The 25714-nt window shown below is 41.4% G+C and overlaps 1 protein-coding gene across 1 annotated transcript in view; it reads left to right on the plus strand.

Annotated features, from left to right (window-relative positions):
- LOC148027550 (uncharacterized) overlaps window positions 1-25229 on the plus strand; it is a 45433-nt gene extending 20204 nt beyond the window's left edge. Inside the window, exons 10-22 of the mRNA XM_087689281.1 lie at window positions 2839-2952; window positions 3083-3246; window positions 3339-3456; window positions 3538-3762; window positions 21431-21621; window positions 22565-22732; window positions 22830-22935; window positions 23207-23344; window positions 23431-23595; window positions 23673-23873; window positions 24013-24207; window positions 24357-24428; window positions 24562-25229. Coding sequence (XP_087545407.1) covers window positions 2839-2952; window positions 3083-3246; window positions 3339-3456; window positions 3538-3762; window positions 21431-21621; window positions 22565-22732; window positions 22830-22935; window positions 23207-23344; window positions 23431-23595; window positions 23673-23873; window positions 24013-24207; window positions 24357-24428; window positions 24562-24720 — 2016 coding nt within the window. The 3' untranslated portion in view covers window positions 24721-25229. The remainder of the gene's footprint in view (window positions 1-2838; window positions 2953-3082; window positions 3247-3338; window positions 3457-3537; window positions 3763-21430; window positions 21622-22564; window positions 22733-22829; window positions 22936-23206; window positions 23345-23430; window positions 23596-23672; window positions 23874-24012; window positions 24208-24356; window positions 24429-24561) is intronic.
- Window positions 25230-25714: the final 485 nt, after the last annotated feature.

The following is a 25714-nucleotide window of genomic DNA, read 5'->3' on the forward strand; positions in this document are numbered from 1 at the left end:
TGCTGTTGTGAAAGACCAACCTTTGTGCCTTTGTCAAAGCAAGAGGAATGGTGAGTTGCTTCTCATTACTCCAAGTACTAATGCTTGAGCCAAAAGCGAATATAGATGGGTGAATGTTCTTATTGCTTGCCCAATCAAAATTTTATCAGTTGTGTCACCGCTCTATACATGATCTGATAAGAATAGTTATTAGAGGATCAGAAAGTTGCATGGCATGAAAAGGGAAGGGACAACCCATTTCTGCCTATTGGCGAAATGACAATTGTGAAGCTCTTTCAATGAAAGTTAAGGATATTCCACAAGGGGTGCTAGAGGTTGGGGCCAATCGGCATCGTCTCATTTGATTAGGAACATTGAGTTTGCTGCTATACTATTAAGTTGATTATATTTGTATTGATTATGCTGAATGTCCTTGGTCAATAATGAAGGCTAATTTCATGTATTATAATAAAAGTAAAATGCCATCGGGCTGCCAAAACTTTCAAATGGCTTGTCCAAATGTTAAACCTTAATTGGCTGCCCAAACTTTTGGCCCAAACTAAAACTTTAATGTTTAATTAGTGAAATATATTTTCCTTGCTAAATTTCTGTTATGTTAGCATGCCATGCCATCACTACCATGCCATCATTTGTGCATTTGGTTCCAAAAAAGGATGTCTCATGGTGGATGCACATAGCCTTTTGTGCATTGTGCATCGGATAAGAATACCATCAAGAGTTGGTTTACCATACCAAAGATTGATGATATCTTGGATTGCATAGAGAGATCTCCAATTTTCAGCCAGATAGATCTAGAGTGCACAAGATAGCTTTTCTGACCACATTGGGCTTGTATGTGTGCTTAGTCATGCCACTTGGGCTTATAAATGCTCCTACAACTTTGAACGGAATTATGTCTAGAATCTATTGATATGTAGGTCCTTTCTGGGAAATTTTGTTAATGACATAATAATGTATTCATAGAATGAGAAAAAGCATTGGAAGGATTTGGCTATAGTGTTTGCAGAACTCAAAAAGTATAGGCTGGTTACTGGAAAGAGTGAATTCTTGTTGCTGCAAATTCATATTTTGGCCACATGTCTCTAAGCGTGTACTCATGGATCCTGCTAACTTTTGGGGCTATGTGTGAGAGTTTGCAGTGGAAAGGAAATTGAACACAGAGTGAATAGAGAAGAAGGAGATTGAATGAAACACAGGAGAGAGAATGAACAAACTGATTGATGATCAATTGAGTGTTAGTGTGGATGCTAGATAGAGGTAGGGGGATGAGAGAAGAACGAGGAAGTCTGGCTAATCAAATGAGTGAATGGAGTGAGGAGGGTAGGCTGCCTATAAATAGGCAAACTGAGGACACAATTGGTATACAAACTGGCCAGGCCCAAAATGTTGGTGCCTAGGTCAGCCTGCCCAAGCAAGCGGCGGACAGGTAGTTGCAACAATGACAACCACAGGCAGTGCAACAATGACAACCACAGGCAGTAGTTGCTAACTACAAGTGATAGCCACAGTTGCCAGGAGACATGGGCGAGAGAAGAAACAAACTAATTGATGGCTGAATGACACAAGGCTGCAATACTCAGCCCCAACACACAACATTGAACGTCAGCGTGGGTACTTGATAGGAGGGGGATGAGAGAAGAATGAGGAGGGCTGGCTGATCTGATGGATCAATGGTTGAATCGAGTGAAGGGGGCAAGCTGCCTATAAATAGGCAAATTGAGGCCACAATTGGAACACAAACAGGCCATGCCCAAAATGTGGATACTCAGGTCAGCCCACACAATTGACCAAAATGGTCACTGTACCAAAACCAAAATGTGTTGTCTAAAATATGTAAAATGACAGATAATCAGAGTGTCAAAGCTTTTAACGTCCTCGTCTGAGTTACAGAATATTCATTCATTACTTCTATGAAATCGCTTCACCCTTGCATGCTTTTGTAGAAGAAGGGATCTCCTTTCAGATGGGCTGAAAAAGAAATTGCAGCATTCAATAAATGAAAGAAAATATTTAATCTTACAAGATTTCTACAAAGGTTTCGTCCGGTGTCATGCATGTGAGAAAAGGATTAATGCAGTTTTGATGTAGGATGGGCAAGCATTGGCTTATTAGAAGAGTTTACAAGGTGGTCAAAGGCAATTGCAAGTTTGTGAGAGACATTGCGTTATTTCTGTCAGATGAATGTGGAGCAACGGAAAGAAAAAAATGAAGCTGCTTTAAACATAGAGAACTGAACAAAAGAACAATAATACATGAACTCAAGAATAATGTACTTGGTAAAATGAAATATATATACCAAAGCACAAGAAAGTGTACAAAGGCACATGCTATGGACAACCAACAGAGTGCTTCCAGTTTCCCTCTCCAATAGGATGCAGTGTGCATGTATGAGTCGATAATGAGGCAATAAATGCAGGTCGATGAGGCTGAATGATGCCTCCCACACAGAAATGAAATGCACTTGAATACAGTGCCAATACAATGCTAAAATCCTCTCTTAGAGCATGGGTGATAAGTACAATGAAATATATTGATGAAAGACCCACTATATATAGTACATATAACAATGACAATCGGACAGGATGAGGGATACCCAAGCAGTGGGTGATCAAGCCTCCACCAAGATACCTTGCAAAGACATTGATGTTGATGTTGATTGTACCAATCCCTGACCACACAGAGTAGAAATAGCTGACCATAGGGAGGGAGGGAGGGAAGTAGAGAGCGTGCGTGCACACACGTGTGCATGGGCGTGCAGAGATGTTCACAGTGAAGCGCCTAATATTTTGAAGTTGACATCTTTGAGGAATGTGTGATACATGGATATCTTGTTTGCAGAATGACAGAATACGATGGTGGTCATTATATGATGAGAGATATGAAGAATGTGTTGGAAAGGTGCAGCTTTTCATAAATTATGCCATTGACTCTGGTGTTTCCACATTTAACAAGGTAATTAGTTGTTGTTACTCATAATGACAGGTCTTGTTTGCCATTTTAGCTTTTGATGCGTAGGAAGATTTTGGTTTAATATCAGGTCCCTCATTCTCTGAACTGGCCTGTGTTTGTGCTCATGTGACAGCTCGGTGTCGTTAGTGAAACTTTAGCCTATGACACAGTCTTGGAAGCTGCAATGCAGAGACAACGATTTGGGAAGAGAAATCTACGTTTGCATGGGTCCTGGAAGTGGTTATTATCTCAGTTTGCAGACTACTATGGTGTGTCGGATGCTTACACTAAGCTGAGGTGAGTTCTCACTGATTCTCATAAATCAGACTTTAGTTAGAAGATCCAACTACTTGTTTTGTTTCATTGTTCTGAAAAATTGTTAAACTCAGGTATCTCTCATGCATAATGGAAGTCGCGACACCTACTGAAGATTGTTTCTTACTTATCCACGATCTACTGTACCCTGTGGTTAGCACGCGACACCAAGTTGGACTAAATCGCCAAGAGGTCAGGCAATATTGGCTGTTGGAAATTCTTACTTTAATTTGTTTTGAACTGCCTTATACTTTCAAACTTTTGGGTCTGCAGAAAAGGATGCTGTGTGATGTACAAGATCAGGTAGAACAGCTGCTGGCCTTGGCATTTGAAAACTACAAGTCTCTAAATGAAGCGTCTCCCTCAGGGATATCTGAAGCTCTTACTCCAGTTTCTGGTAAAACTGCACCAGCTGTGGTTCCAGCAGTGCAGCTTTATACACTACTTCATGATATTCTCTCTTTAGAAGCTCAGTCAACACTGCGGACTTATTTCCAGGCGAGTTTTAAGAGTAATTTGCACTGTTAAATGTCTATGATCTAATGCTGCTCTTTTTCTACTACTGCAGAAAAAGGTAACATTATGGGAGTTTGTGAAAGCACAGCTTTGATTTGTACTTTCTTGTGTGAGAGTTTGCTAAAACTGTTGTTAGTAACACTGCTTCTTGTTTCTCATTTATAAACATTTATCCACTGTCCAGCTACAAATTCTTAATCTATTGGGGCAATTGGAGGCTCCAGTCCGAGTCTCTCAGAGATTGTGTGCTTACAGAAAGGAATTCATGGAGGGGCTATTATGTGCCCGGGGTAAGTCTGCAAAAGACATTGAGGGTTTATGAGACCATCCCACATAGGGGTGAGAGAAAAATGTCTTCAAGACACACAGTTGTAATTGGAAGTTTGAAGTTGCTCCATACCTTTCCTTTAGGTCTCCCAGACTGGTTTGTGGGGGGCCTGAAGGAATGAGAAATGCTGGGTCTAAAGCTTGGTCAGGGCTGCTCAAAATTCAAGACCAAGTGTCAGAGCTGGAATGTTTGGGCTGATTGCTGTCCACACCAGTTGACAAGCTGATCTAGTCATTGTACCCAATTCTCTAGCAAGTAAAGAGAAGCAAATACTCCTTTGGGGAATGGCAGGAGGGGATGGGGGGCTTCAATGGGGATTGGGACCCCTTGCAGTATTTGAGTTCTCTCTGAACCCGACACTTAGTTCATTTTCACTTTGTCGTTCTAAACTGTACTACTAAACAACCAAGAAGTCACTCTCAAGTTGTCGGAGAGTGTACCAGTTGTACTTGTGAACGACTCATTAAGCAAGATCTTCTTGTACTTGAGATCTCTCTCCCTCTTGTGCAAACCTTTTGTCACTCTCACTTTGATATTGCAAAACAGTATCAGAGCCATCTCTGATCCAACAAGCTTTCTTCAACTCCATTTCCCACTAAGTGCACATGAGCTTGCCACTTTCTCATAATACCTCTTCACCTCCATAGCTGTCAGCCATACCTACCTCTGTTGGAAGACCTGGAGAGAACAAAAGAGAGAAAATGTCTTATTGGGCTTTCTTCTAGAGATTGCTCCCCAACTCAATGTGCTTCAGCATGCTACAACTAACTCCAACACTGGGCAATGATGAAGGCGGCATTGCGTGTTTTCTCAGATCAGCGCAGTTTTGGATAGCATGGAGATTGAATTGATGGCGCAACCTATATATGGCACATCCATTGCAACCACCATAGGGCTTTGTTAGTCCCCCCAAGTGGGCCCTCTCCACCTAAGAGGGTTTCTTGAAATTCCTTCCCTGATCACACAGAGTAAAATCCTAACTGTGTACCGCGCTGGCAGCCATAGCCCAAGCTTGAAAGCTTGGTTTTTTGAAATTTTCCACTCACTGAAATCATCAATAGTGATTTTATTCATTGATTTAAGTCGTGTGGAATCTGTTGCAAGTTTGGAAGCTTCAACTCAGGTCGAAGTAGACCTTGTGGATATTGTTAAGCTCATTAGAAAGCCGACTTGTGGACATTCACTATGAGATGAGTGCTTGTAAGCACTAATGCTACAATTCATAGTTATGATTTTGATTCTAATTAGTGTGTGGAAGATGTTTTACATTAAATCTAAGTCTTGAGGAGAGTAGTCTCTATCTCTAAGAATCCTCTCAGCTCTAAAGATGTGGGCTGCTCTCCTTGTCTTGATCGATCTCCAATAGATGAAAAGAGACCTTGAATTGGTTGATGACTACTCGCATCTCATATGGTGTCTATATGTCTAGGTACTGAGGTCTCAATAAATCATCTGCAAATTTGCAAATTCTTTGAGCTCTAAGGATATGAGCTGCGCTCTACACTTGCATAGGTAATGCTCTCTACTTTTCACGTCCTCTTGGCGCAATCTAAGAATCCTCTCAGCTCTAAAGATGTGGGCTGCTCTCCTTGTCTTGATCGATCTCCAATAGATGAAAAGAGATCTTGAGTTGGTTGATGACTACTCACATCTCATATGGTATCTATATGTCTAGGTACTGAGGTCTCAATAAATCATCTGTAAATTTGCAAATTCTTTGAGCTCTAAGGATATGAGCTACGCTACTTGTCTTGATCTCCAATAGATGAGAAGAGACCTTGAATCAATGGCAATCGTATCTCTTGTGGCATGTATATGTCTAGGTATCCGGGTCTTAATAAACCATTTGCTATGGTCCTTGTAGTATGAGATTTTTAAGGGGAGGGGACATTGAAGTGAAATCCATGTATGTTGTACGTGTAGCTAATAGAGATCTTGTCTCATGACCAGGTTTTTTTCTGCGTGAAGGGGCAATTTGGGTCATACATGAATGGAGGAACTTGGTTCGTGTGACTTTTATATCCCACAAGCCATTGCTCTCCCTATGCATACCATGAGCTCTCCTAGCTTGCATATGCTATTTGGCTAGAAGTTGCTAAAGCTCTCCTAGGCAATGTATTCGAACGTATATCTCAGACGCATATCATAAAGAGGTATTAAAAAGTTTGCTCTTTGATAATCTCATGTGGTACTAATTGTCACAAACATGCCATGATCAAGTATACGGATTCATTCTTGCTCATGCCATATGTATCCATACCCCATACGAACACATTCTTAACACGACATCCTCGAGTCAACCATGCGAACCCACCCTTGCCATGTCATCATAGAATCTTCTAGGAGATATGTCATGCCATCGCTTGTATCATCAATGATGTCATCATGGAACATTCTAGAATATCTTTAGTGGCCCTCCAACACCTATAAAAGGAGGGGCTTGCCATAGAGCTCCTCACTCTTGCCAATGCCAGTCTTGGGAGCTTGAGGCAAAATTTCCAAGTAAGTAACTTTGAGTTCCAGTTCTAGTTCTTGTCTAGTTATGGTATGTAGTCTTGTCTTGTCTTCCATTATACTTCTATTGTCTTGTTACCTTATAATCTCGTAGTAAGAGATCTTGTCTAGTACTGTCTTGTATCTTGTTCATCCTTGTTGAGAGAGATCTTGTAATTTTGATATCTTGTATTCATAGCTATGGTCGCGATCCTTCGTATCCTATAGAGTCCTGTTGTATATACCTACGGTCTTGGATTGTGGGATTTTCTGTATCTTGTTAATTTATCATTGTACCTTGTGCCCCCATGTGGGATTATCTTGTAATTAGAATTCTTGTATCAAATCTTGCATCTAGTCTAGTCTCTCGAGCACAGTCTAGTGCTCCCATAATAGTTTGACAAGACTCCTTTCTAGCCCTACTGAGCACCATGGAGGTGATTCTTGAAAGAATTGTGGCCTCCCTTCAAAATCTCCAATAACAAATTCAAGACTAGAAATAACGACAAGCATAACTTCAAATAGAACACCCTATGCATCCAGGCTCTACGCTTCAAGAGATGCAAGACCAGATCCGAGACTTACAAAATAATAGAGGAAGTGATCAGATGATTCCACGTATTTATCAACTTCCAACAAGAGAACCCAAGATCAGTATGCCAAAGAAGTTAAATGGTGACTGTTCGAAGTTTATCTGCAACAACAAGCAAAGCTCTATATCCACATGCAGGTGACTGTTTGAAGTTCAGGGAATTCTTGCAACAATAAGTAAAGCTCTATATCCACATGTAATCGGATAGATTCCCAGATGATGTTTCAAGGTGGGATTCATTGGGACTTTGCTTTGTAGTCAAGCTTTATCATGGTTCGTCACAATCTTGGACAAGAATATGTCAGTACTTCATAACTATGAGACATTTCTTTGCGAGCTCATATTCACATTTGGAAATGCAGACACTGGTCGAGTAGTAGAAACAGAACTTCGGAAGCTACGACAAGGTAACCGCCCTGCCTTTGCTTATGCATATGAATTTAGGCAATTAATCTGTGACCTTACTTAGCGTGAGGAGTATTTTATTAGCCAATTTAGATGGGATCTTCGAGAGGACATTAAGAACCTTATGCTCACTATGCCTAAGGCAAAAACACTCAACGATTATATCATGCAAGCTATCCATTGTGATAAAGATTGTTTGAGAGGAAGCAAGAAAAGTGAGAAGAATTAAGGCCTTGTGAATGGAACCCAGCCCCAATCAGAGAAGAAACCAAGCACGAACCAATGCAAATAGATAATGCTAAATTCTAACCCATGATCCCACAAGAAAAGGAAAGACGAAGAGAGAATCATCTATGTCTATATCGTGGAAACCCTAGATACATTGCCCTAAATTGCCCAAATAAGACGGCAAGAACCCCAAGAGTTGCTATAACCATCCTTAAGTAAGAAACAAGGATGTCCGGTTGTAAATGAGACCGAACAACTGGACCTTGATGTAAGAAAGGGTCTCTTGATCCCAACCACAGCCATGGAAACTTCACTTATCACAACCCAGATGATCTTGCTAATGAGAAAGACCCTTTTTCTCAAAGCCCTAGTCAACTCGGAGGCCTTTGCATGTTTGATTAATGATAGCTTTGTGAGTAGACACTAGATCCCAGTACTCCAAAAGACCAATCCTGCATGAGTTGAAGTTGTTGATGGAAGATCTCTAGCATCTGGAGATATTATCAAGGAAACCCGACCATCATGCTGACTCTTGGCGATTACAAATGTGGTGTATGCATTAATGTCATATTCAGTCCCACAAATCTAATCATCCTTGGGATGCCTTGGCTAAAGAATTGATTGGGTTAAGCAAAAGATTACATGTCGTGAAAATTAAGGCAAGTCGGTATATCTAGGAGCCAAAGCCTTTATGCACACAACAAGGAAGGAACCAACCTGCATGATATATCATATACGAGCTCAAGAATCTAGTAAGTATGAGTCAGTTAAGCTACCAAGCTAGTGTCAAGAATTCCAAGATGTCTTTGAAAAAAAGAATGCAGATCTCTTGCTTGAACACATACCATATAATTGTGCTATAGAACTCCATGAGGAGGCTCAACCACCTTTTGGACGCATCTACAAGCTATCCCCTAATGAACTAGCTGAACTACGCAAGAACATTGATGAGAACTTAGCCAAGGCAGTCATTAGGTATTTGAAGTCTCCTGTTGGAGTTTCAATTCTATTCGTGAAGAAGAAAGACGAGTCACTTCGAATGTGTGTGGACTATCGAGGACTCAACAAGATAATAGTCAAGAATCAATATCCTTTGCCATTGATACCAAAGCTCTTGGAAAGCCTTGGAAAAGTCAAGATCTTCACAAAGATTGATCTACGAGGGGCTTACAATCTTGTATGGATCAGAGGAGGAGACGAATGGAAGACAGCCTTCCGCACACAAGGTATGGTCATGAGTATGTTGTTATGCCATTCGATCTCACCAGTGCTCCTACAATGTTTCAACATATGATGAATGATATCTATCTAATTAGAGCATCTAGATGATTTTATAGTTATATACTTGGATGATATCTTGATATTCTCAAAAGATCCAAAGAAGCATGAGTACCATGTACAATTGGTTTTGGAAAAGTTCAGAGAAAAAGAACTTTATGCAAAACTTGAGAAGTTTTTTTTCCATTAGATAGAAGTGGAATTCTTGGGGTACAATGTCTCCCTGAGAAGAATCTTCGTGGATCCCAAGAAGATCAAGACTATTCTTGACTAGTAGACACCCACATGTGTCCCCGATGTCCAATGTTTCCTTGGCTTTACCAACTTCTACAGGATATTTATCAAGGATTACTCAAAGATAGCCACACCACTCACCAGACTCATAGGAAAGTCAAAGTTCTCATGGACCCTAGAAGCCGAGAAGGCCTTCTAGACCCTAAAGACTGCTTTCACCACTGCTCTAATCCGAGTCCACCTAGATCCTACTAAGCCATTTTTCTTGGAGACCGATGCATCAGACTATGCCTCAGGAGCCATCTTGTCCTAGCATGGAGATAATGGTCATGTGTATCTAGTGGCATTTCACTCAAGGAAGTTCTTCCCTCCAGAGATGAACTATGAGATCCTTGACAAAGAACTCCTTGCCGTTGTAGATGCCTTTAATACTTGGTGTCATCATCTAGAGGGTGCAGCCCATAAAGTTATCATCTATACAGATCACAAAAATCTAGAATACTTTATGACAACTTGTATCCTCACTCGAAGACAATTCCATTGGAGTAACTTGTTATCTAGGTTTGACTTTGTCATCACCTATCGCCCACAATGCCAACAATGCCAATCAGATGCTTTATCAAGAAGATTCTACCTGACACCTAAGAAAGAATAAGAAGCTTTTGATCAACAACGAGCAATACTACTCAAGCCACAACACCTCCAGTTAACAGCCATCTCTAGTTGTCTCCAAGACGACCCTACCTTGATTCGGTTAATCCATGAAGCCCTGCCACATGATGATTTAGCCAACAATGTCAAGACAAAAATCCAAGAGGGAAAATAAAATGAAGTTTGTGAGTTTTAGGAAACTAATGAATTATTATACTATAAGAATCTACTTTACATCCCTCAAGGAAAGCCAAGAGTTTGTCATCACCTATTGTCTAGGATGCCAGCAATGTCAATCAAATGCTTTTTCAAGAAGATCCTACTTGGCACCTAAAAAGGGAGAAAAAGCTTTTGATCAAGAATAAGCAATACTGCTTAAGCCAGAGCACGTCCAACCAGCAGCCATCTCCAGTTGTCACCAAGACGACCCTACCTTGATTCAATTAATCCATGAAGCCTTTCCGCATGATGATTTGGGCAACAATGTCAAGAGAAAAAATCAAGACAGAAAAGGAAATGAAGTTTGTGAGTTCTGTGAAACTGATGGATTATTATACTGTAAGTATCTACTTTACATCCCTCTAGGAAAGCTAAGACTCTAGGTACTTCAACGACACCATTACACCCCAGTAGCAGGACGCTTTGGAGTTAATAAGACCTTAGAGCTTATTTCAAGATATTTTTGGTGGCCCCACATGTGGAAAGAAGTTAAGGAATATATAAAATCATGTGATACCTGCGACAAGGCCAAGGTACCTCATCACAAACCACATGGCCTACTGCAACCCTTGTCCATTCCAGCGCGACCCTAGTCTTCTTTGTCCATGGATTTCATAAAAGATCTTCCCAAATCAGAAAAATGTGATTGTCCATGGATTTCATAAAAGATCCTCCCAAATCAGAAAAATATGACTTAATTCTTGTTGTGGTAGATAGGTTCACAAAAATGGCACATTTCATCCCTACCACCAAGACCATCATAGACGCAGCTACCGCTAGACTCTTCCTCAGATACATTTTCAGATTACATGGACTCCCAGACGACATCATCAGTGATTGGGATTCCCAATTCATATCTAGTTTTTGAAACATTCTTTGCAACCTCCCTGGAGTCCAAGTTAAGTTATCCATAGCCAATCATCCACAGACTAATGGTCAAACAGAATGGGTAAATCAAGTCTTGGAACAATATCTCTGTTGCACCATCAGCTCTGCCATCATAATGATTGGTTTGAGCTCTTGCCCTTTATAGAGTTTGCTTATAATAATAGTATCCATGCATCTATCAAGCAATCTCCTTTCTTTGCAAACTATGACCAACATCCAAGGATGGATGTACATCTCTCCAATCAACTAAAGAACCCTACTGCCCAAGATAAAGCTCAATACCTAGTAGATATACACTCAGAACTCAAGTAACAAATCCAAAAGGCTCAGAATTAGTATAAACATTACGCGGACCAACATTGTCTCCAACATCCAACATACAAAGTTGGTGATAAAGTATGATTACTCAAGCATAACCTCCAAACAACAAGGCCCTCCACCAAGCTAGACCACTAGAGATTTAGGCCCTTGACTATTGTGGCCCAGATCAATCCAATTGCTTATTGACTCCAACTCCCCAGCACCATGAAGATCCACCTAGTCTTCCATGTTTTCTTGCTCGGGCCATACCATAGCTCACCACTAAGGGAGGGAGAGATTTAATCCCCCACCAGCTGTGCAGATTGAAGATCATGAAGAATTTGAGGTCAAGCATGTCTTAGACTCCAGGATCTTGCGAGGTCAATTGGAATATCTTGTTCATTGGGAAGGATATGACACCAATGATTGGACTTGGGAACCTATAGAACATCTCCAAAGAGCACCTCTCAAAGATAAAGAATTTCACAAGAGAAATCTAACAAAACTCGGACCAAACCACCAAGCCGCTCCTCATGAAACTCGTCGCTAGAGGAGGGGGTGATGTGCGGACATGCCATGATCAAGTGTATGAATCAATTCTTGCTCATGCCATGTGAATCCATAGCCTATGCAAGCGCACCCTTAACAAGACATCCTCGAGCCAACCATGCAAATCCACCTTTGCCATGTCATCATAGACACTTCTAGAAGATATGTCATGCCATTATTTGCATCATTGCTAATGTCATCATAGAACATTCTAGAAGATCGTTAGTTGCCCTCCATCATCAAAGGAAGGGCTCGCCATAGAGCTCCTTATTCTGACCAATGCTAGTCTTGGGAGCTCAAGGAGTCAAGACCTTCAAGTAACTTCGAGTTCCAGTTCTAGTTCTTGTCTAGTCATAGTATCTAGTCTTATCTTGTCTTCCATTATGCATCCTGTTGTCGTGTCACCTTGTAATCTCATAGTTCAATATCTTGTCTAGTACTATCTTGTATTTTGTTCATCCCTGTCAAGGGAGATCTTGTAATTCTGATATCTTGTATCCATATGTGCGGACCCGAGTTGTGAGATCCTTCATATCCTATCGAGTACTATTGTCTATACCTACAGTACGGTCTCAGGTTGTGGAATTTTTTGTGTCTTGTTAAGTTATCATTGTACCTTATGCCCCTATGTGGGATTATCTTGTAATTTGAAATCTTGTAACAAATGTTGCATGTAGTCTAGTCTCTCGAACACAATCTAGTGCTCCCATAACACTAATGGCTTGCTTCGGATCATCCACAAGAGTATGCAAATCTGTGGTCTCTGAATCTATGTCCATAGAAATGTAGCCAATTAGGGGTCCGAATAAGTGCTTTATACATTGTGGCTTGTGTAACCAATGTATCAAATTACCACTTTTCTGTATGAGGCTCATGGAAGTGTACTTCATGGCGTCGTCTCTCCAACATGGCTATTGCTACATATCCTCATGTGAGCCAATCTTTGGCTACTTAAGACATGGTGAATCTCCCAACGGATGTGGTAAATGTAACCTCGAAATAGAGGTATAATCTACTACCTTCACTTATCCTGCTCCAAGAGCAAAGATAGACCTTCTTTATACTAGGGCTGATGTGTGAAAGATCAGGATATTGGTTTTCCCAAGATTGATGGTCAATCTCCTTTATGTGCAAAAATCATATAGAGAATGGAGATGCCACTATAGACCCTCTAGGGACTCCACCAACATTCTAGGTAGGGTAGTTGTATCTCTAAGAAAGTGATGTTTAACACTTCAATTCAATTCATGAGAGCTTATGAAGGTGGTGCTTGCCACTATAGACCCTCTTGGGACTCCACCACCAACATTCTAGGTAGGGTAGTTGTATGCTGTATCTCTAGGAAACAGATGTTTCAGACTTCAATTCAATTCACGAGAGTATATGAAGGTGGTGCTTGGCATTAGCTTACTTGATGTTAGGGTCTCAACGGCATGTTTCCGCAAATGGATTGAAGGTTGACACTACTTGTAACTTGATGGCACTGCCATCACTATTTAGGTCTTAATGAGTACTTCATGCCATACCTATCTAAGATTGTTAGCACCTTATACCTTGTCATATAGAGGAAAAGGACCTATGTTAATGCACTATCAAAGGGTCCACACCGATATCCATACATTGATATCCATATATCAAAGAGTCATCGTGCCCTTAGAGTCCTTATAAACACTTCTTTGGACATTTAAGATTCCCTTCGTACATGGAGGTTTCCTCACCCAGTCAATTTCATATACAGGACTCCTAAGTCAGTGCTTTGGTTGTAGGATGATCAGACATCTAGTAGCGAAGTGCCCCAAGATACAAAAGTAGCAAAGCTTTTTTAGGGATAAGGGAGGCGGTAGACCTAGGTATTGAAGGAGGAGTGAGACAGAGTGCCATAGATGGTGTAATGCTACACATGGGAACAATGACAATACCGGTGTGAGCATGCAATTGAGGCATAGGGTTAGGAGTAGAGAGGCCTAGAGCCACAAAGACAAGTGGGAGGAACAGATGGTGTAGTGCTAGATAAAGGAGGAGGCAATGATAGTGCCCCCGTGAGCACATAAACGAGGGGCATGGATAGGAGTAGAGAGCCCCAGAGCTACAAAGACAAGTGGAGAGTGATTAGAGACCTCAAACAAGCAGTTTGTGCAATACTAGCTTAGCCTCCTATGGCCTCCATAGAACACTCCCCTAGTCACTGAAGAGCCAAATATTTTACAATCCTAGATAGTAGTTGCTCCTAGATTGTAGTGATGCAACCTAGCGATTTAGAGGCAGTGACACTTGCAACCCCTTAGCAAATACAACAAGCCGCAGACGTGTCACTCTCTAGGATTTTGTGGCCAGCAGATAGAGCAACTAGAGCTAATCCCATCACAAGTCCTAAACACCCAACAAGTGGAGGAAGTTGAGGTGATTTAGGAGAGAATGTAGTAGACGGAGGACGTAGATATATATATTGAGGACTTCCCCTCGTTACATGTTGTAGTAGAGTCAGTGTAGAGAGGAGCCTAGAGAGAGCATATAATAGGAGGTAGAAGAGGCATGTGTGGACTATAGCACCACATTGTTATGAGAGACTTAGACACACCCCATGAGGATCTTCTCAGGGAATGTATGAGGCTTTGGAGCTCGACATTTCTAGTAGGGCCAGAACTTCATGAGATAGGATTTACACAGATTACTAATGGAAGGATTGGTTAATTTTTTCATGTTGCAAGAGCGTGACCTCTTGGCAGAGAGGATATCTCGTTGCTATAGGACCCATGCTAGGATAGAGCCACATCTATTGGTCAATAGTGGTGGGAGTTACAAAGATACATGCATATGTGTTGGGGAGCAGTGGACCCAATTGGTAGCTGATTGGAGTATTGTGGTTTCGCAGAGAGCCATAAGGGTCTTGTGAAAGTGGTGGACACAGTTGTTGGTATGTTGGTTATTTATTCCCCAAATGGCCAACCAGGCAATCAATAGTTTTGGTCTATTGGGTGTAAAGGCCCTTTGCTACACTTCCCGTGTATATATTTTACTTGTACATGTGACCGCACTCTTGTGGGTGTAAATGTACCGTAGCCTAAAACATAAATACATTCTTTCATTCTTTGTGTGTGCCACACTGGTACACACCCAACTCAAGTCTCTACTCTCTCTGCACTCTCTACTGCTGAACACACTCCATTCTCGCTGCGCACACCACTTGGGCATTTTCGCATTCCTTCAAACTGGTATCAGAGCTTCGGCTAAGGTGTGCGCGCTTCCCGGAGCCTGTGCGAGACATCGCCAGCACTTCTCTCGTGAGAAATCAGCAAGTCGTCATCTCTGCTGGTCAGGCGAGAGCATGTGCGAAATAGGCGACAGTGCTGCAGGCTCGTTTTTGCTCAGTCTGTAACCAGACAGGTCAGGCGCAGCCATTCCAGGCCAGCACAGGTCAGGTCGTCATCTTTCTAGATCACGTTTCTGTTCAGGACAGTCAGGCGACAGTGTTCAGGTCACGTTTTACACAGGCGACATCTGGACAAATAGTCACCAGGTCAGAAACAGGTCAGCGTGGACAGGCGACAGCCAAATCTGCTCAGCGACAGTCAGGCGATAGCTGACGTGGTCAGCGTGGACATGCGGCAGTTCGTTTCTGATCAGCGTGATCAGTCGATAGGTCATGACAGTCATTTTTGCAATTTTTTGTGACTTGTCACATTAAAACAGGCCCCGGTTCGCGCGTGCAAGCACAGTTCTTAGATTTGTGCAGATTTGAGCCAGAAAATTTGGGGCTTTTCCAGATTTAGTGCTGTTCATGCATAATATAGACATCTGCGTCAAAATTGCAGACATTGTGCGCGTATAAATTGGGGATTTCGCCAAATTTGGTGAAATTTTGCTCATTTGAGTAAAATTTCTCAACATTGGACCCATAAAATTTGGGCCTTTTGCTGTATTGGTGAAATTTTGCTCAGCTAAGTCAGATTGGTTGACATTCGTGCACACTTGGACCCGGAAAATTTGGGGCTTTTGCAAAATGTTATGAAGTTTTACTGAATTTGCCCGTTTTATGCTCTCGGGAACATGTATTAATGCAATTGGGGCAGATTTATTGCAGAAAATTTGGGGTTTTCACATTAGTGATGTATTTTGAGCCGATTTGTGCTTTGATAGTGGAATTACAACAAATTCACTGCTAAGTGGGAGAAATTTGGACTTGGGATGTATCAAATGTTATGAAAAGGCAGCTTCTCTTGGTACATGTATTGCTGAATGCTCATTGTGCAGTGAAACAGTGGCACATACAGCACTCGGGTTATTGCATTTGGGCATTACGGTGATGTATTATTGAAGTGGGAGCTGTCTTGTATGCATATGTATCAGATTTGCTTTGTGTATATGCTGTAATCAGCCCTTTGGACTGAAATTACAGCAAAATATCTGCTTCTTGGGCACACTTTGAAGTGCAAGTTTGTGTATTTGCTGTTATATACAGCAACCTTGCTATTGGCTGATTGCATTCAGCATTCTATTGCAGAAATTTATTGTTGAAAAATGGCTGGAAGTGCATCCACTGCTGACACAAAGAATCTTTTTGAGATTTGCAAATTTGATGGCAATGGCTTTGATCTTTGGAAAGATCGTATGCAGGGTATCCTTTTTTTGAAGGATTGTGAAGATGCTTTGGCAGAACAAAAACTTGCTGCTTTGTCAGATGAAGATTGGGCTAAAATGAATAAAAAGGCCATTACTTACATCAAAATGGCAGTTATTGATGATATCTTGGTTGATATCAAGGGACTCAACAGTGCATATGCAGTTTGGGAGAAACTCAAGGCTACGTATGAGAATACTACTCCTGTTAATCAGGTCCATCTCATGCGAAAGTTAGTCAACTTAAAGCTTGATGAGTCTAAGTCCGCCTCAGAGCATTTGGTTGCATTTACAGGTATTTTGAGTCAGTTATAGGATGTAGGCTTGCCGGCTTTTGCTCCTAAGCTAAAGGCCATCTTCTTGCTCATGACTTTGCCAGATTCATGGGAAGCATTGGTTGTGTCATTGAGCAACAACCCCAACTTGACATTTGATGGTGTACGTGGATCTATCCTCAATTAGGAGATTAGACGCAAGTCTAGTGGGGAAAACAGTGGATCAGTCTATAATGTTAGAGGACGGACTGAAAAGAAGTCAAATGCTGCAAATAAGCATAAAAATCGCAGCAAAAGCAAAGAAAAACAGCAAGATGTCACTTGCTATCAGTGTGGACGCAAAGGGCATAAAAAGCCCGATTGTAGGTACTATAAGAAGGAGCAAGAACGCAAGAAGTAGGCTAATGTAAAAGGCAAAAAGAATGAGAAGGATAGCAGCTCTACCCCTAAAGAAACAGAAAAGGCAAATATGGTATCTAGTGTTGTCATTGAGGAGATAGAAGAAGATAAAGATGTTGATTTGCTGGTTGCATCTTCAGATCCACATGCTATGACAGTGGAAGACATGTATATCACTAAAAGGGATGTGATAGATGCCTTGTTATTTGCTCATGATGGTTTGTCACAATCGTGGATTGTTGACAGTGGTGCCTCATTTCATGTAACTCCATCTCTGGAGTGTTTTTCTACTTATGCAGCAGGTAATCTTGGGAAAGTTTACCTAGGTAATAATCATGCATGTGATATTGAAGGAGTGGGCACCATACACCTGGCCCTTGAAAATGGCCAGGAATTGATTCTTCATGATGTTAGGTATGTACCTGGCATTAAGAAGAGCTTGCTTTCTGTTGGGCAGTTAGATAGCAGGGGTTACTATACTACCTTTGGTGGTGGAATGTGGAAAATACAGAAAGGATCTATGTTGGTCACTAGAGGTGGTAAAAATGGAACTTTGTATTATCTTCATTGCAAGGCACTTCCTGGAAAGTTTGTTGCAGTTGTAGAAGTACAGTCACACATGGAGCTATGGCATAAGCATCTTGGACACATGAGCCAAAAGGGTTTGGATGCACTTTCTTCACTTAGAAGAGTTGATGTGAAAAACTCAAAGCTTGACTTTTGTGATGATTGTGTCTTTGGAAAACATGTAAAGAGTTCATACTCTCATGGAGCCTCTAGGAAGGCATGTATCTTGGATTTAGTCCATTCCGATGTATGTACCATGCCAATAAAAACTCATAGTGGTTTCCGTTATTTTGTGTCTTTTATTGATGACCACTCTAGAAAGCTATGGGTTTATTTGCTTAAGCAAAAAAGTGAGACATTGGATGCTTTTAAAAGGTTTTGTGTATTTGTTAGTACTCAAAAGGGCTTAAAATTGAAATGCATAAGAACAGATAATGAGGGAGAGTACGTATCTAAACAATTTAATAGTTTTTGTGATGAAAATGGGATTAAACGAGACCTTACAGCCCCTTATAATCCGTCATCTAATGGTGTGGTTGAGCGAATGAATCACACTTTATGTGAGAAGATTCGGTGCATGCTGTCCACAGCTAATCTTCCGCAATTGTTTTGGGGAGAGGCACTTAAAACCGCGGTGCATATTTGCAACCGATCTCCACATTGTGCACTTAATAGTGGCATCCCTGAAGAGGTTTGGTCTGGCAAACCTGCTTCATATGACCACTTACGGATTTTTGGCTGCGAATGCTATGTACATATGCCTGTTGATAGCAGAATCAAACTTGACATGAAATCCCTCAGAGGTATTTTCATGGGTTATGGAGATGATGGTGAAATGGGTTATAGAGTTTGGGTTCCAAGCATGAAAAAGGTGCTATGCAGCCGAGATGTGGTATTTAATGAATCAAAGCTGCTGAAAAATGCCACATCTAGTGATGTAGACAAAAGGAAAGTGAAATTTCAGCATGATCAGCCACTTAAACAGCCATCAGCCACTGAAAATTCAGCTCCATTTGATGTTGGTTATGATAATCAGTGTGTCATTATTGAGCCAGATGCAAATGGGCAGCAAAGGGATGTTGAAAATCAGTTTGGGCAACAAAATCAGCATGCTGAACATCAATTACAGCAGCCTGAAAATTTATTACAGCAACCTGAAAATGCAGTTCAGCAGCCAAATAATGAGGTCATTGACATTCCTTTGGATGTAGATCCATTGCCTGATAACACAGATCATTGGGTGAGAAGGTCTACACGTGTCAGGAGACCCATACAGAGGTTTGATCCCTCTTTGGACTGCATTTTACTCACAAATGAGGGTGAGCCTCTTACATATAAAGAGGCATTGTCATGTGAGTTAAAGAAAAAGTGGGAGCAAGCTATGCAGGAAGAAATGAAGTCATTGTATCAGAATGGAGGATGGTTGGCTCCGATTAGGGGACTTAGACTAGACAGAGTTTAGTGGATGCTCTAAATAGAGGATTAGAGTAGTTGCACACATGGGAGGAAGTGGCACATTGACCCAGACCTAGCCACCTACCTGATAGATGGATGGAGATATTGGGCTTTTCAAAGGATGCCTCTTCAAAGATTACAGTGGGTGTGGAGAGATCCATTGCCTGATAACACAGATCATTGGGTGAGAAGGTCTACACGTGTCAGGAGACCCATACAGAGGTTTGATCCCTCTTTGGACTGCATTTTACTCACAAATGAGGGTGAGCCTCTTACATATAAAGAGGCATTGTCATGTGAGTTAAAGAAAAAGTGGGAGCAAGCTATGCAGGAAGAAATGAAGTCATTGTATCAGAATGGAGGATGGTTGGCTCCGATTAGGGGACTTAGACTAGACAGAGTTTGGTGGATGCTCTAAATAGAGGATTAGAGTAGTTGCACACATGGGAGGAAGTGGCACATTGACCCAGACCTAGCCACCTACCTGATAGATGGATGGAGATATTGGGCTTTTCAAAGGATGCCTCTTCAAAGATTACAGTGGGTGTGGAGAGATCCATTCCTTGATAGGTCATGCGATATAGCCTTCTTTGGCCACACTATTAGTTTGGGGAGAAGGATTTAGATGAGCATGACGAGAGCACATCCAGTAGCCACCTCTGCTTATAGGATCCTAGTGGTTGACATCTGGCTTGGTACGACAAGGACCCATTGGCACGTACAGAGAAGAGCCCTCATGATGATATTCCACAGCACAGCTGAGACCATAGTCGCAACATGGGGGCTTGTAGCTTGGGCCATAGACAAAGGCCTAGCATGTGGGTATGAGGATGTTTGGGGAGCCTTTTTGTCCTCATCATTGTATGACATTTGAGCAGGATTCCCACTCCAGATTACTCACACTGCAGTGGATCCAAGGACACTGTTCCAAATGGGAGCTGATTGCCAGTAATATAGCCTGGTATGTTTGGATTCCTACTCCAGATTGCTCACACTGCAGTGGACCCAACGGCACTGTCCCAAATGGGAGCTGATTGCCAGTAATATAGCCTGGTACGTTTGGAGTGCCAGGTGTAGCCATGCTATAGACATTCAAGCTGTTTCCATAGTGGAGACACTTTCTAGGATTTGGACAGAGATTATCCACTCTCTCCACGGAAGATAGGAGAGGATGCATGGTAGCTTTGGAGGATGAGGAGGAGAGAGGTTTTCCTGCAGAGCTGGGACTACTCAGGCACTTTTTCCATACTGCCCCTCAGATGGTCTGGCATTTTAGCCCAGTTGATTGGTTTTTTACACAATCATTGTATTTGTAATGTACTTAGCTACTCTTTACAGAGTTCCTTGTACTTTGTATTTTACCTCTGGGGATTTTCTTTGTATTTGTACATGGGGTAATACATTGTTACATTTTGAAAGACAAAGGATCCTATATTAGGGAAAGGTTTTTGATTGGAGAGTTCTTATTGGAGGCCTCCATGGTATTGGCCATTGTGTCTTTTTACTACGTGCATTCCATCTTTTTGTTTCATGCCTAGTTGCAAGTCAAATGTGGGATTCCATTTCTAGGGTCTGGACTTCAATGACATTGCGAAGAACTACTAATCAAGCGGGAAGATTACACAGATTGACAGTTTGAAGCTGCAACATTCTCCTTTGCTTCATTTCTTGTGTTGGAATGGGCTTTTGGTTTATCTTGCATAGTAGAAATGCTCTTTATCTTTGACTCAGTCCAACTCATGGCCATATTTGTTGCATTAGAGGCTTATTCTTGTGGGAGGTAGCTCTTATGGCTCTTATGATATCAACAGGGGTTATCTGTGATGTGACTGCTCCATTGTAGGAGGTCATTCACACGACTTCAATTTAGATGATAAAAATCACATTATTTGGAATTCTGGCTTCATGGCTTTGAAGCTCTTGTTGGCATCTATGTCGTGATATCTTCCCAATCATTTCTATTTTTTGTCATGAAGTGTTGTTTAGTTGAAGCATCCCTGTCAGCTATAGAAGGTGTTTCGCTGCAGCAATTCTTGCAGACCAGACCTGTTTTAACTGCCATTTCTAAAGTCAGCAGGGATTCATGCTATATGCTATATATTTTTTATCTTCGATATCATTGATTGTCAAGTCTGTAGTTTTCTAAGAATGCCTTGTTCTTCTCTTGTGCAGACAGCTGCAATGAAAAGATGTAGGAGACATATGGCAGAGACTGATGAGTTTGTATCTAGCAATAATGAAGGCTTTTTGATTGATCCACTTACAACCTCAGGTGCCTATTCTAAGATGAAGTCTTTGTGCATCAATTTGAGCAAGGAAGTGCTGACTGACATCGAGATACATAATCAACATATTCTTCCAAGGTATGCAGATTATATTCAGAATTTTCATCCTAGGTACGCAGATTATATTCAGAAGGTTGGGCAATGGTAGTGAATTGAGCATCCCTGTATTTGTGCAGTGTTGGTTTGCACATAGACTTAGCATGAGCACATATTCTTGCAAAATGATACCTTCCTAGTTCCTGTTTGCCCTAATCTTTATATTCAAGCACCATTTAAGACTACTGAACTTTTTAGTTTGAGAGTATCTGGTCTACTTGAAGTAGTATTTAAGGCACCCTACTGAGCTCCCTGAGGTTGATAGCAGACACTCCGGATATTTAGGACTACAGTGATAGGCATGAGCACATAGACTTCGCATGAGCACGTACTCTTTGCAAAATCATACCTTCCTAGTTTTCAATTTGCCTGATCTTTCTATTCAAGCACTGTTAACACTAATGAATGCTTTAGTTTGGGAATATCTGGCCTTGTTGAAGTCCTGTTTAAGGGTGCACCCTAGTGAGTCTCCTGAACTTGAGGGACACATTCTTGGATGAGATCTTAGGACTATGCTGATAGGTGTGCTCATACACTTAGCATGAGCATGCACTCTTTGCACATTGATACCTTTGGGATTTACCTGATCTTTCTATTCAAGCACCATGTGCCACAAATGAACATTAGTTTGGGAATATCTGGTCTTGAAGTACTATACAAGGTTGAACCCTATCAAGCTTCCTGAACTAGGGGACACTCCTGGATGAGATCGTGGGACTGCACTGAGACAGAAATTAGAAGAGTTGTCTGCAGGATACCATTGTGATGATCAGATTGTCTCTGTAGTTGAAGTTGCACTAGTCACTTGTCTGAAAATCCGTAAATTTTTGAACTTAATACAGGCTACTCCTTGGTTAGTTTTCTTACTAAAACATAGTCATCTTTGATTTTGGTTGCTCTGCTAAAAATCCTGCTCTCTTGGCAGCTCAATCGATCTACCCAACATAGCAACTGGAATCTACAGTGTGGAGCTTTGCAATAGGCTGAGAGCATTTCTGGTATCTTGTCCTCCTTCCAGTCCCTCTCAACCAGTTATAGATCTTTTGCTTGCCACTGCGGACTTTGAAAGAGATCTTGTTTCTCTAAACATCAGGTTGGACTTCTGTCTTGACACAGCTTTTGGTTTCTATCAGAACTATGTTATGGAACTTCCCAATGCTTAACAGACTCTGATCGGTGTTTTACAATAGGCCCTTGAAGGGTGGAGTGGATGCAAAAGATCTGTTCCACTTGTACATAGTTCTTTGGATTCAGGACAAGCGCCTCAATCTTCTGGACTTCTGCAAGCTTGACAAAGTGAGCTGACCCTTGTGGAAAACTAGAACTTTTGCTCTTTTCATTTGAAGAGATCTGTTTAGAGATGTTTGAACATGTTGTTCTGTTTCTGGTTCTATGAGTTTCTGGAACAATTATAACCAGTTTGAGGGATGCTATTATTTCCATTGAAAGGAGTGTTGCATAATGTTGAAATATAGTCTAGAATGTAGCTCATAAATGACATTTTGTCCAAACGCACTGAATCGCCTGGCACATTCAGACAAGGCTCATCACTATATTTATGGTTCAGGTGCGATGGACAGGGGTTACCACACAACATGGCACGTCTCCTTTTGTTGAGGAAATGTATGAGCGCATTAGGGAGACTTTAAACGAATATGATGTTCTTCTTAGTCGGTGGCCAGAGTACACAATTGCATTGGAGAACGTAAGTTTTCTAGTGGTCTTTAGTTGGAACAAAACACTGGGAAGGCGAATGAATCGTAAATAGTGGTGCTCTAACACTATCTGCAGGCCATTGCTGATGTAGAAGCAGCAATAGTAGCAGCCTTGGAGAAGCAGTATGCTGAGGTATTAAGCCCTCTGAAGGATGTCATGGTACCTAAAAAGTTCAGCTTTCAATATGTGCAGAAGTTGACAAGGAGACGCACTGTTGCTGTGTACAGTGTACCAAATCAGGTTTGCTTTCAGAATTGAATGTTGCACGATACTATGAATGGCAAGAATCCTGATTTTGATGTGGTTTCTATTGACAGCTTGGAGTATTCTTGAACACGATCAAGAGGCTCCTTGACATACTGCGGCCCAAAATTGAGATTCAGATGAAATCGTGGGTAGCATGCTTGCCTACAGATGGAAATGAAAGGTTCGGAGAGCGGCTCAATGAGGTTGCAGTGATTCTTAGAACAAAATACAAAAACTTCTTGCAGGCCATTGTGGAGAAGTTAATAGACAATGTGGGATCTATCTGTCCAATTTCTTGATTGAATTTGCTCTTTCTATGGCTATTTGATGAAATGATTTTATTTTGATTTTTCTGAATTTGCACAAGTGATCGGGGGTCAAATCTGACTTGCCTGAGATATTGATTGGCAGGCTTCTATGCAGCGAACAACAAAACTCAAGAAGATACTTCAAGATACTAGGGAAGCAGGGGGGGAGTCAGAAATACGTGATCGGATGCAGCTGTTAAACTCACAACTTATTGACACGATAGGTCACCTCCATGATGTGTTTTCTACTCGAGTGTTCGTGGCTGTATGCCGAGGATACTGGGATAGGATGGGTCAGGTTTGTTTATCTATCATACTGGCCTTATGAAAGACTGCTCTCTCTCTCTCTCTCTCTCTCTCTCTGTGTCTGTCTCTACAGTCTCCATAGGCAGCCTGAACATCATCTTAAGTGGATTTGTGTCTGAAGTGACTTTGGATGTGACCCAGGATGTGCTGCACTTTTTGGAAACTAGGAAAGAGAACAGATCCTGGTACAAAGGGTCATTTTATGCTCTATCGGTAAGCCAGTCACTCACTCAGTCTCTGAACTTTTCAAAGTCTAGCAGAATCTTTTGAACGTTCTAGGTGAGTGTTGACAACTTATTTCAATATCAACTTTATCTCTGAAAATTCATCTGGTTTGATTGTGCAGATTTTGGACGACTTGTTTGCGTCTCAAATGCAGAAGTTGCAAGGACACGCTTTGCAAGAGAAAGATTTGGAGCCGCCCCGTTCCATAATGGAAGCACGCTCAATGCTTTCAAGGGATGCTCAGATGCAGTCAAATGACTCTAATTATCTCTACTTCTGAAATGGCCACTCTTATTTCTATTATTGTTGTTGTAAATCTATACCAGTCACATAGCATTTATCATTCATTCTTTGGTAAAAAAGAATAAAGTTTTCTGCATACAATTCGCAGCAGTTCTCCAAACTTGTACAAGTAAGTCAATCATCCCTGACATTGTACATCAAATGATATATGTAAAAGTATGTAAGTACAACATGAAATGCCTCCATGAGCGATCATTCTCCAAATCTCCTTCATTAGGCAGCAACCGTTTCAGCAGTGCACGTTGCACTCTTTTACATGTTACTTTTTCAGTAGGTGGGCAGTCTATTTGCAACGGGCATCTTTTTAGGTTCTTTTTTTCAAAGAGCTTGAAGGATGAATTGGTGCTTGCACAGGCTTTCTTTTGGCCTGCCCTATGCCATGATGATATATGAGTTTGGGTAAGAAACAGTTAAATCATTTGAAATCTGTCTCTGTTTGTACTCACCAACCACCTGATCAACTCTGATCCAATGGCAATCTTCACCGGGATCAAGGATTATCTTAAGTCTTGGAGCTGCTGCTTCAACTTACAATGCCTATTCTGTGTCATACAATAGTGCTCATCTCTATTGGTTTGCCGTTTGTGTTGATGGCGGGTCTAAAATGCATTTCAACGTCAATGCCGAGTTTATTCTGGATGCGTGATACCCTCGTTTCAGATTGATACCATGAGCGAGTTGAACCCTTTGCCTTATGGAAGCTTCGCCTGAGGAATCCTTTTTGCCCGAGCAAGTATTTTCAAGCCAAACAAAAAACCCAGCAACATGTGGCAAATGGTCCTCTTACTACCATTACAATGTTCTCTCTGTTGGAGGCAGCCACAGACAATAGCCCATATGTCAAATCCATGAGGCTCTCTTGGGACTCTTGGAAATTACACATTATGGGTGAATGGATACATGCAAATGGTTTTTAGATCCTTTGCCTTTTGGCCTGCTCCCTCTCAACTCCCCTTGACCTCAACCGCCGA

The sequence above is a fragment of the Lygodium microphyllum genome, chromosome 12, assembly GCF_053477565.2.
Source record: "Lygodium microphyllum isolate KBCC chromosome 12, Lygodium_microphyllum_v1.1.10, whole genome shotgun sequence".
Classification (NCBI taxonomy): Eukaryota; Viridiplantae; Streptophyta; class Polypodiopsida; order Schizaeales; family Lygodiaceae; genus Lygodium; species Lygodium microphyllum.